The 12298-nt window shown below is 49.8% G+C and overlaps 1 protein-coding gene across 3 annotated transcripts in view; it reads right to left on the bottom strand.

The window, feature by feature from the left end:
• Slc28a1 (solute carrier family 28 member 1) overlaps window positions 1-11955 on the bottom strand; it is a 41573-nt gene extending 29618 nt beyond the window's left edge. Inside the window, exons 1-6 of one of the 3 annotated variants that reach the window (XM_039111025.2) lie at window positions 11758-11955; window positions 10937-11048; window positions 9994-10082; window positions 8761-8852; window positions 3830-4013; window positions 984-1125 (exon numbers count right to left, since the gene is read on the bottom strand). In XM_039111025.2, the coding sequence (XP_038966953.1) occupies window positions 984-1125; window positions 3830-4013; window positions 8761-8852; window positions 9994-10082; window positions 10937-11032 (603 nt within the window). In that variant the 5' untranslated portion in view covers window positions 11033-11048; window positions 11758-11955. 3 annotated transcript variants of the gene reach the window in all.
• Window positions 11956-12298: the final 343 nt, after the last annotated feature.

Raw genomic sequence — 12298 nt, 5'->3', positions numbered from 1 at the left:
CTGCCTGGTCTCCAGCATGACATGGCATTCGGTTCTCAGACCATGGCCTTAGGATATAAGCAGAGGTTGCCCAGTCCAGCTCCTCTCTAGCTCAGTATACAATATCTGTCTGTCTGGACCCTTACTGTCTGTCTGTCCTCTCTGAGTCTCAGCAACCCAGATTTCAGGTTTCTTGATGACCTGTGTGACAGAAGAGCCCAGGCCCTAAGGCTGCATTTCTCAAGCAGCACAGAATGAATCCTTGACCTCCTCTCCCTCACAGGACAGCATCTCGAGTGTAGACACCCATGCAACCATGCTCAGAAGCACACCAGGGTCCTGATCCTGGGGCATGGTTGCTCTATGGTTGCCATGGAGACAATGAGAGGAGCCCATCCATCCAATACAGCAGGGCCTTCCCTGGTGGGCAGGACATTGTATATATCAGTTACCTGGAAGCTTGCTGGGCCAGCCTCGGTCCAGAATTTCTAACTCCATATGTGAGGAGTCATGCCCAAGAGTTAGTGTTTCCAGTATGTTCCAAGGAGATATTGTGAGCCCTGGTTAGGGAAGCGGACCTTAAGAACCACTATTTTAAGCTAATGATTTCAGGATACCCTTGGCTCCCCTAATGGAACCAGAATCTCCGGTTCTCTTTTCTGGGGTAAGGTGGTTCCTGAGCCCAGGGACCTAAGCTAAGGAACATATCACCAAGGACATAAATAACTCCAGCAGCCTGTGAGTTTGGAGATATATCAGCAGTCCTCCCGAGAAAGCCCCTGTCCTCTGGAGAATTCAAAGGCTTCTTCTTAACAGATAACTTCCCACTTAGGTCTCCAGTCTCGAAATGTCCCTCAACAGCTGCACAGGGAACTTAGCCCAGTGCGTGTTGCTCTTCTCCAGCTGAACATACATCTCCCAGCAGGAGCATACATCTTACTCCCGCCCCAGCCCACAGGGAGCATCCACTGGCTTCCAGCCTGGGTAGCCAGCTGAACACTCACCGCACGGTGATGCTTTGAGCCAGCAAAGAGAAGGACAAGGAACACACAGATCCCTGCAAAGGACACCAGCTGTTCAGGCCGCTGGGCGGTGTCCAGAGATAGCCACAAGATCAGGCCCACACCAGCAGCAAGGGCTAGACCTCTATAGGAGAGAAAGAAGAGAGATGCAAAGTCATAAACCTTAACATCTCTGTCTCTGTCTCTGTCTGTCTCTCTCTCACATACACACACACACACACACACACACACATACACATACACACATGCACATAGACACACACATGCATACAGACACACACACACACACACACACATACACACACACACACACATACTTAGTAGTCCAGGGATTCTACCCAATGCCCTGTGGGTTATAGGTTCTTTACTCTGAGTGTTGGATGCACCAAGCCCAATTCCCTCCCATTCTTTTGGGTGGTTCTTTGGTATAGTTTTCTCAGAGGTATTTACCCAACCAGAGCTCAGCTGTGTGTGCCAGAGAAATCCTCAGCTCTCTGGAATTTCTCTCTTAGCCTCATTTCTAGTTCAATATGCCACCGCTGTAGAAGGCACAGGTAATAACCCTTGGCTGAATCCCTGCTATCTCCCTGGGGCTGCTTCTGCAGAGACACAGGATGCAAGAACTGTGGGGCTGGCTTCCTCCAAGAGACTGCAAAGGATGTTGGGAACAGCCTTGGGAATGTGGGTGTAGAAGTATATAGCAGAACTAAGACTACCCTGGAGACCCCATAACAGTAGATCTATGGGGATTGGGCAACATTGGCCTAGGAAAGCCACAGGCATCAGTGTACAATTCCAACCCATGGGAACATGTCTGTAGACTGAGCCCAGCAAAGCCACAAGGCTGAGTTGTCTAGGGTGCCCAAGACATAGCACCTGGAGTGAAAAATGATTCTGGAGTCTGAAGATTCAAGGTCTTGAGCTGGCAAGATGGCTCAGCAGGTAAATCTGACGATCTGAATTCAACCCCCTATGGTGAAAAGAGGGAACAGACTCCCAAAAGTTGTCTTCTGACATTCACACCCACTCCATCTACCAGGTACACACACACACACACACACACACACACACACACACACACACTAATAATAATAATAGTATTTTTTAAATTAATAGTCTTGTGTTCTTGAACTTCGCACCTGCTTGGGTCCATCTTCTTATCTCTCTCACCCTTTTGGACTGTGTCCTACCCATCTGCTTTGTTTTAGAAGTGAGCACTTGTTTTCGTGTATAGACTCATAGCTAAGAGGAGTTTGCCCTGGCCATCAGGTGAGACTTTGGACTCTGAACTCTCCTGTTGATGTCTGGCCAGGTAGAGACTCTGAACAATTTGTATGGGAAGCCATGTTGTGTGTGTGACAATCAGGGAGTTGGGTCAAGGGTGGGTATGCTATGGCTTAGGTGTGGTTTTTTTCCCACGTTGTTGTTTTGAGATAGAGTCTCATGTTGCCCGAGCTGGCTTCAAGCTCCTGTTTCTATCTCCAAAGCACTGGGATTATAGGTGCTCACCACCATGTCAGATTTTTCATGGTGAAATTTAACTGTCACTTTAAGAGGACTTTAAGGAGAGGCCTTTAAAAGATAATTAGATTATCTCTTGTTTCTCCCTTGAAGAAACAGGTTAATCATAGGGGACCCTAGGGAATGGAATGCTCGCTCCACGTGAGTCTGGATTAGCTGCTGTGGATAGCAGGCAGGTAGTATAAATCAAGTGGCCTCTTCTATTTTATTCCTTCCATGGGTCCTTGCTTGCCCTTCTGCTACCATGAGCTGAAGTGTAAGGCCAGATGCCAACCAGAGCTCTTGGACTTCTCAGACTCCAGAATCACGGGCCAAAGCAAAACTCTGTTCTTTATAAGTTGTTCTGTCTGTGGTGCTCAGTTATAGCAACAGAAAAGAATGGCAGGGGTCTGACACTCTAGCCTTCCTTTCCTCTCTATGGTATCTCTGTGGTTTATGGTTTCCAGAGCCATTTTTTTTTAAGATTTATTATATTTTTAGTTATGTATGTATGTGGGAGAGTGGGTATGTAAGTGCAGGTGCCCACTGAGGCCTGAGAATTTTCTGGAATTATAGGCAGCTGTAACCCATCCATTGTGGGTGCTTGGAACTAAACAAGAGTCCTCTGCAAGAGTGGTAGTTTTGTTAACCACCAAGCCATTTCTTATACTCTAGGACTATTAAAAGAATGGTTTACTAAAAAAATTTTTATTACTGGTTGTGGTGTGTGTGTGTGTGTGTGTGTGTGTGTGTGTGTGTGTGTGTGTGTATACACATGTGTGTGGAGGTCAAAGAAAAACTTCTGGGAGTCTGTTTTTGCCTTCCACCATGGCCTCTAGGGATCAAACACAAAACTATTTTTCAGAACCATCAGAACCATGGCTAATTACATCAGAATGCCCTGGGGGCTAATTTAAAGTGTTGGCACTCGGCCCAACCTAGCCTGTTGAGCTGGGCTCCAGGGGTGTCCCTAGGTATCCGTGGTCTCTGTAGCTGGGATTTAAGCTGGCCCCAGGGGGTCTGCCTAATAAGACATCTAGGAAAGGCCTGTGTGCTTGGTGGCCAGACTCTCTGAATATAGGAAACTCTCACAAGTCTGGCTTTAGCCCTCAGTTACCCATTGCAACAATCAAAACAAAGAAACTAACAAAACAAAACAAAACAAAAACAAACAAACAAACAAACAAAACAAAACAAAAACAAAAAACAAAAAAAAAAAAACGATGAAACAGAGCTGACCAGTGCTTTTGAAACCACCCAGCACCTCTGCCCAGGGCCCCAGAGGACAAGCAGGGCAGAGCCCATTCTGAGGCTAAGGGTGTACTCACCTTTTCAGCCAGAGGCTCAGGCAAGAATGGCCTTGAAACTTCACACACCTCCTCAGCTTGGACCCCAGAAGCCTCTTTAGCAGATCATAGGCCAGAAAGACGAGAACCACACAGGTGATGATCAACAGTGCTAGGGCCCTCTGGAGGTCCAGGAGGCAGGCGACCATCAAGAAGCCAAGACATGCTGCAGGAGGAGTGGTCAGCAGGCTTGGCAGGAGAACATATTGTTCTTAAACCCTGCAGCCCAGTCCCCTGGCTCCCCTCATCCACCCAGAGTGTTAAGGGTAGGAAACTCAGTTCCTCGCAGCCTTGCTTTCCTAACCTAGAAGTGAGCACCTGTCCCTACTGGGTCAGAAGGGCATAAGGGGGCTGAGGATGCCGCTCAGTGCTTGAGGCTTGCCCAGCCTGCCTGAGTTCCTGACAAAAGGGTAAAAAAGACCTCTGCACATTATAAAGCGGTGGCAGAGACTGAGAAACGAAATAATTTAACAGCATTCACTGAGCACCTGGCAGAGCCATGCTAAATCTACAGAGGACGGGGCTGGGTAAGTCAATGACTCTGTATGACTCCAGGTTGTCCTCTATCCTATCTGTCAGTCAATGATGCCCCAGTGTGTGTATATGTGTGTGTGTGTGTGTGTGTGTGTGTGTGTGTGTGTGTGCGTGTGTGTGTATGTGTGTGTATGTGTGTGTGCGTGTATGCGTGTGTGTATGTGTGTGTATGTGTGTGTGTATGTGTGTATGTGTGTATGTGTATGTATATGTGTGTGTGTTGTATGTTTATGTATCTGTGGGCACATGCGTGTGCACAGCATTACTAGGTTTGGGTCAGGCCACACTACGACAGACTCTTTTTCTCTCTACTCTCGCTGCTGCTATAAAAGAGATGGCAGGCGCCCTACTATGTCTGTGGGTCTGTAATCCTCACCTCTAGGAGTTCAGCAAGCTCAGGTTACTGGACTCAGGGAACTTGATAAGACCCACTGCTGTGACCCCACAGTCACTGAGGAGGACTGCTGCCCAGGCAACCTGACTACAAGCACATGCTGTGAACTACTCATTAACTATATGGCACATGACTGTCCTCCTCTCTCTCTGAAACATCTAAGAAGGGGAACTTGACTCTCTCTCCTGGATGGGAACTCATACAGTCCCTCCCATGCTGCCTGCCCATGGAGTTGAGAACTCTACTGTAAGTGGGCTCCAGACCTGAGCAGGCCCCTAGGCTTTAACATGACTCCATGATGGAGCACCATCCAGGCTGAAAACTCCGCGCAGACAGCAGCACTTGCCAAAATGAAAACAGGCCTAACCCATCAAAGTCTGCAGTTCTGGGGAAGCCTCTAAGTGGACTAGCCTTGCCTTTTAGCTTCTGTAGCTCTGCTGTTGGCTAACTGTTCTTGTTAACTGAAGTATGTCAGTTCAGAACAAAATTTTTGTGCTGAACCACTCACCCCGAGAAAAGCCCAGGTCTATACCGGGATCCCGAAATGCTCAGCGTAGACCCCAGCTAGCTAGCAAAACTTTTGTATTGGCTTGAACCTGGGTCGGAGTAGTCTTCGCTGATGGATACCCCACAACACTGTTAATACAGCTCCTACCCAAAATGACAATCAGACTCATGACAGAATTCTTACATGGGTATTGGAGACCTGTGCTTGTGTGTTAAGCCCTTCACTGATGGAGCCATCTCCCACCCTCGACAATGACAGTTTTTCTTCCTAGAGTTCCCTGAGCCAGTATGAGCTTTTGCCTCACAAAAGGAGCATGGCAGCAGCGAGGGAAGATGCTTCTCCCTGGCTTTTGAGTTTCAGAATCCAGGGCCTCAGAGAGTGGAAAGGGCTTAGCCAACCAAAGAACAATGGGGAAGCAGTTCATAGAAATATGATCTCACCTCACCTGCCACTCATTAGCATATTACTTAGAACAACAATCTTCCTGGAGCTGGGGAAAATTGAAGCTTGACCCTCACGAACAGGTCTAACCCAGGGCTTTTGTGGCAGGGCAAGCTGAGGAACCCAGGCCTTCCTTCCTGAGAGGAGTTCCAACAGGGCACAGGCCTTCAGAGAGGAACGTTGTGTGCGGCCTGTAGGTTGGAAAACTCCTGAGCTCTGCACACCCACAGCAAGCACAGAAGCTCTGGAAGAGACCCCGTTCCCACATAGGGGTGTGGGGAGACGTGGGGGCCCAGGGCCAGTGGAGAAAAGGGACATCAGAGTCAGCTGCCCAGAGAGAAGCTAGGACAGTTGCAGAAGTAGACAGGTCAGTAGATACTGAGGGACAGTGGTTACGACCTGCTGGAGAAAGGGTTCTGAAGGGATAGTCCATAGTGACAGAAATCAGGTTCCCGTCACTCAAGGGATGACGAAATTGAAGCTTGTGTCAAGTTGAAGAAATAAAGTTCCCTTTCTCTCACTAGGAGCTCCCGCAGAGCAGGACTTTCTTTACCCCTTCCAGCAGTAAGGTCTCCTTCCCTCCTTCTCTCTTCCTTCCCTCCCTTTCTCCCTCCCTTCTTCTCTCCCTCCCACAGCCAAGAAAACCTTGAATTATAACCATAAAACCAACTGAACAACATCAACAAACCCAAAATCTCACACCATAAGCGCAAAAAATTCACCATGTAGCTGATGACGACCTTGAATTCTGATCTAGCCTCCTCCATCTCCCGAGGGCTGGGATACAGGACATGCCATGATTCCCAGTTTTGTGCAGTGCTGGGAGTGAGCACAGAGCTCTGTGCACACTAGGCGAGAACTCTACCAGCTGAGCTACAACCCCAGTCCTTTAAAAAGAAAATTGTAATTTATCGTGAGGGTGGCATGCAGGTGCAAAGCCCAGAGGACAACTTTTAGGAGCCTGTGCCTTCCTTCCACACCTACCTGGGGGTTGCAGACAGAACTCAAGTCATCAGTTTATGTGACAAACAATTTTAGTCACTGAATCATCATCTCCCTGACCAAGCTGGTTTTGGGTACAAGGTCTAATGTAACCCAGGCTGGCCTCCAATTCACTATCTAGATGAGGCTAGTCTTTCCTTCTGCTCTTCCAGGCACCAGTGGGCCATTTCTTCATCTTCTTTCTGAAAAGTACCCTCAGTTCAAAGACATGTTCACTGTCTCCCATTGAGAGCACCTGGCAGGCTGGAGAGATGGCTCAGTGGTTAAGAACACTGACTGATCCAGAGGTCCTGAGTTCAAATCCCAGCAACCACATGGTGACTCACAACCATCTGTAAGGGGATCTGATGCCCTCTTCTGGTGTGTCTGAAGACAGCTACAATGTACTTATAAATAAATAAATAAATCATATATATATTATTTTATTTTATTTTTTTTAAAAAAGAGCACCTGGCATCTTCAGCCTCTGTCACACACTGACCCCTAGGAGTCCCTTCTTGTTCTCATAAAAAAACAAATGAATAAAAATCTCTCAACAGGGATTGGCAGCTCATGCCTAAATCTCAGCACTTAGGAGGCTAAGGCAGGTGGACTGCCATGAGTTTGAGGCTAACCTGTGCTATACAGTGAACTTTAGGCCAGCCTAAGCTACAAAGTAAGACTCTTAAAAACAAACAACCATTCTTTCTCTTCCTCCTTCTCTTCCTCTCCCACCCCCTTCCTCTTCTTCGGGATTTTGTTTTTTTTTTTGAGACAGGGTTTCTCTTTGTAGGCCTGGCTGTCCATTTCCTTTTCCTTTTCTTTTTCTTTTTTAAGTTCAGGGCCCCACTAAGTAGCTCTAGCTGGCTTAGAACTCAGAGATCAGCCTGTCTCTGCTTTCTGAGCATTAGATAAGGGACATTCCTGCCCCTAAATCAATGGACACTGCTCAGTCCTTATCCCTTCCCTTCCCTTCCCTTCCCTTCCCTTCCCTTCCCTTCCCTTCCCCTTCCCTTCCCTTCCCTTCCCTTTCCTTCCCTTCCCTTCCTTTCCCTTCCCTTCCCGTCCCTACCCTTCCCTTCCTGAAGTCATTGGCCTTGCAAGTTCTTTACATGTAGCTGGTCCAAGACTTTCTGTCCCTGACTCGTTTCTCAATTCATTCTGCAGATATCCTTTGGAAACAACTTCATCTGCTCATGGCTTAGCAAATGGTTCCCATCTCTCCCTCCTGGTGGAGACCATCTCCTTCGTCTGTGCTCTGTAGAAAGCACCATTGTTTCTCCATCATCCAAGCAGGAAGCTGGACCAGCCTTAACCTGAGACCTCTTCCATCCTGTGCACTCGGTCACTTCCCAGGGTCAGCAAGCACTGATCGCTCCCTCCATTCTCAGAGCAGCCAGTGCGTCCTTTACTTGATCCTCACACACACTGGGGCCTCACTGTCTTCTCTGTCTCTCCTGCAGCCATGTTTGATCTCGCAGTGTGATGCCAATATAGACGCTTCTCAGTTTAAATCCTTCCATGCATATCTCTGGACTTCTGAGTCAAATCCAAGTTCCTGAATTTATCAACTGCCTCCCTCACTCCTGATTACCAGGCCTTTCAGAGTCCTCCAGACTCAGGAGACTCAGGCTGGGCACCCTTCAGGAACCTAGCCCCAGCTACACTAGACTATCAAAGCCCACACCCTACTTGTCTTCACCTTTGCTCCCTGACCTTTGTGCTTTGAGGGCTGGGGTATGGAATGGTCTCAACCCTCATTGCCCTCCCCCCTATCCAGGTGGCCCAACACCATGAACTCTGAAAGTTACCATCTTCCCTCCCAGGAGGCTTGTTTCGTGTGAGCATATTTCCCTTACTCCGGGGGAAAGACTTGGGAATGGGATCGAGTTTGGCTTGACAAACCTGAGCTCCTATCTTGAGCTGGCTGAGTTGGTGCTGAACAGACTTACTTGGTTGACTGGGTGAGCGAATGAGCCTGCTTCATGATACGGGTACTAGAGGGGCAGTGACTGCCTCCCGAATGGGGAATGAGCCAAGATGAGCCATGCTTACCAGTAGAGAGCAGGCCTTTGCAGATCCATCCAAACAGCTGCCGGTGCTCCCTGCAGAAGCTTCTCGCTTGCACAGTCGGCTGCAGACTCCTCCTGAGGAGAGGACCGCCAGGGTTCATAAGTATCTACCCCAACTTCCACCCCAATGGGGAGCCCCAAAACCTGCAGGTGGAAGCTACTCAGCTATATTCTCAGTGTGGTAATGGAATAAGTCAGGGCTGCTCTTGCTACCTTACACGGCTGAAAAGAACTGCAGTGTGAAGACACAGGCCGTGGTTCTTACATGTTGAAGATGTTGAAGCTTGAGGCCCCTGAACAGCGCCACCTCTGATCTTGGGTGAGGGAAGGAACTGAATCATAGGTAGAGGTTATGGCCATTCAGAAAGACAGATTCCGGACTGACCAACCTCCTCCTTGCTTTGACCTGACCACTGAGCAAGACCAAGAGGGTCTCAACTCGGTATTGTTCCCCTTGGATAGGAACATTTATTATCTGAGTCCTCAGTGCCTGAAAGGACATGTAAAAGTATGCAGTTGACCGTTCCCACTGCCTCCGGTGTCCAGGGTCACTTGTCTGTCCCTTATTTGTCACTTGTTTGCTACCCAAATCTCGAAGTTCCGTTGGCCAAGCAACTGATAGCTGCACACTGCTCACGAAGTTCAATCCTCTGTTACTGCTACAGGGGCTCCCCTTGGGGGGTGGGGGGATACATCTTCTCAAGTCCCCTCAAGCAGTTAGAGGTCCCACCACCACCACCACACCCTGTCCTTGGAGGGGACAGAGCAGAATTTGGCTAGCCAGGACCCTCAAGGCTCACACCAGACCCTGTGGGCTGGTCCCTTCACCTCTGTGTAAAGTGGGAAGTCTGGGGGTTGGGGATTTAGCTCAGTGGTAGAGCTCTTGCCTAGCAAGCGCAAGGCCCTGGGTTCAGTCCCTAGCTCCGGGGGGAAAAAAAAAGTGGGAAGTCTGGCTGGGTCCAGGAGTGTCACAAACTGGACCTCAGAATTCCCAAAGTGGCTCAACAACTGAATGGGGCAGTAGGCACACGAGGGAGGTGGGGAGGCCTAGCCAATTGGGGCCTGAGAAGCCCTGTGTATGCAATGGGATTACATCCTGGCTGGTTTCAATCACCTGGCCTGGCTTGCCCCAAGGCCTGCTAAGCTCACTGGCCCCTTGTCTTCCCTGAGTCCGACTTCCATCTTCTCTTCCTCTACCCTCACAGAGATCACCTACCATCGGGAGAAGGCCTTCCGCTCTGCTTTGTTCAGGCCACCTTCACCCTCCGGCAGGCTTGAGTGACTGTGAGGGAGTCGGCCTTCCTCCTAAAGCCAACAGGGAGCAGTCAGGGCCAGCCTTCCCACCAAGAGACCGCTATGCCTGAGGAGCATGGAGAGAGGAAAGACCCTGGCAGCCCCACGCACATACGGACACCTCATGAGAAGACTGAGGTAAAGACTGGACTTCTGCATACTTAATTAGAGTCTTCAATGCATGCATTGAGTATGTACCATGTACAGACACATCCTGCCCCAGAATTCCACTGTGGCTTCCTGGAGACCAGAAGGAAACCCCTAAGGAAGGTCCTAGGCAGGCCTTCCCCACCTCATGACTCAGGGCACCTCTTCCCTCTCTATCCAAGTAGTTATCTGGGGAAGCTGGGGGTGCATTTAGTGAAAGAGAGGGAGCCTTGCTGGGGAAGGGAGAGAAGGAGAAGTATGCTATGCTTTACAGTTCTCAGCTGGGCCTTTGAGGAGCCAAGACAAGTTCTTTGAAAGCTGAGTCTTCCTCAGACACCCCACCCCACCATCTGCTTCTCCTCTCATCTTGTAGACCAGATAGATGTTCTTCCCTCCTGGGACCTTTGCTGACAGCACACAGTGGGTACAGCACACAATGGGGACTGAGGACACGTTTAAGGGGTGAAATAAGGGAGGCTGCTTTGTGCTGGGGAGGCGCTATGCAAGCAGAGCTGAGGAGACAGAGTGAGGCAAACACACAGACCTCCCCTCCCCTCTGAGATGCCAGTCAAGCTGAGCCCCCTCCCACCCCACCCCCACCTCCATGAGATGCCAGTAAAACTGAGGGGCCCTCCCACCATGAGCTGCCAGTCAAGCTGAGCCCTGCCCCCCACCCCAGTTGCCAGTCAACTGAGGTGCTCTAGGGGAAGGAGACAGACCATGCTTTCCAGGAATTCTGCCCCCATGTTCTCCAGGCCGTGGGCCATAGGCGTGAGGGAAATGGACTCTCTTTGCCTCTGTGTGTTGTCTGCCATGTGCTTGGCTCTTCAGCTGAAAGACAAAGGAGTCATGGATGTCCAAAGCAGAAGAGAGGGCCAGGTGAGAGAAGAGGAACCAGAGAGAAAGAGAAAGAGAGGGAGAGGGAGAGGGGGAGGGGGAGGGAGGAGAGGAAAGAGGAGGGAGAGGGAGAGACCCTTTCTACCCTCACTTCTGATCTTGGAATAGGCAAGTCTTTGTAAGGTCCAACAGTAAGCTGTCCCTTAGTCATCAGTCACCAGGAAGGGAAAGAGGGAATTGTATAGGTGCCCCGTGTGGGCACTGCTCAGAAAAGAGGTCCCAGTATTCTTTACTTCCTACAACAGGTGAAAATTATTGCGGGGGTAGGGGGAGCATTCATGTCATCCATCTTGAAAACTTGGCTCCAGTCCCTGGGTCCAAACATATCTGAAGTCAGTGCTACCCTGGGCTGTTCCATTCAAAACCCAAAATTCGTCTTTCTCAGTGAAGCTGCGTTTAGATGTCAGCTCACCTGTAAAACAGAGCCCAGACTCCCGTTTCCTCACTGTGGTGCCTCTTTTGCCCACACCTTAGGCATTTCCTACTCTATCCAAAGAGCAGCTGGCTAAGCAGACCTTCCCAGACACATACCCTCATGAGGACGTGTGGAACACGCAGCCACCAGACCTGGTAAATGCCTGCTCCCTGGGCACTCACAGACACAGGGCTGCATAGAGAGGGGAGAGGGTCCTGTACTACTCACTTATCTGCAGTGAGAAGGCAGCGTCAGGACGGACTGACTGAAGCGCAGGTTACTGTAGGGAGGGCTGGGTCCAACCTGCTTGGGCTTTGGCCTGTTCACTTCTGTGGAAATTCCTGGGCAGAGTCCAAAACTGAAGTAGGTTGGGCTTCCCCAGAGCTCTGGGCCATCGTGAGGGCGGGGACCCCAGCCCTGTTCCAGAAAAAATGTGATGGGGTAACCTGACTCACTCAAACCAGGTCCTCTGTGGTCCTGCCCTCTGTCTGCCACCCTTTCCCAAACCAACCTCTTCCTGGCCTTGCTCCAGGCAGCCTCCTCTAGGAAGCCACCTTGGTTATTCTTACCCTCCTCCTCTTTCTGTCAGCATCCTGGAAACTCATCTTCATGTTGCAGCTCAGTGTCCTTTTCTCACAGCATCAGCAACTCATTTTCCAGAACTAGAAGATACAGAAAATGCTGTCTCTGTCACAAACATGGGGGTGGCTCAGGGCTAAGCATCACACAGTCTCAAAAACAAGCTAAAATCACACCGTTTCCTTCTCTC

The sequence above is a fragment of the Rattus norvegicus genome, chromosome 1, assembly GCF_036323735.1.
Source record: "Rattus norvegicus strain BN/NHsdMcwi chromosome 1, GRCr8, whole genome shotgun sequence".
In the NCBI taxonomy this organism is placed as follows: Eukaryota; Metazoa; Chordata; class Mammalia; order Rodentia; family Muridae; genus Rattus; species Rattus norvegicus.
The sequence above is the reverse complement of the archived record's forward strand: the minus strand, read 5'-3'. Positions and strand labels throughout refer to the sequence as shown.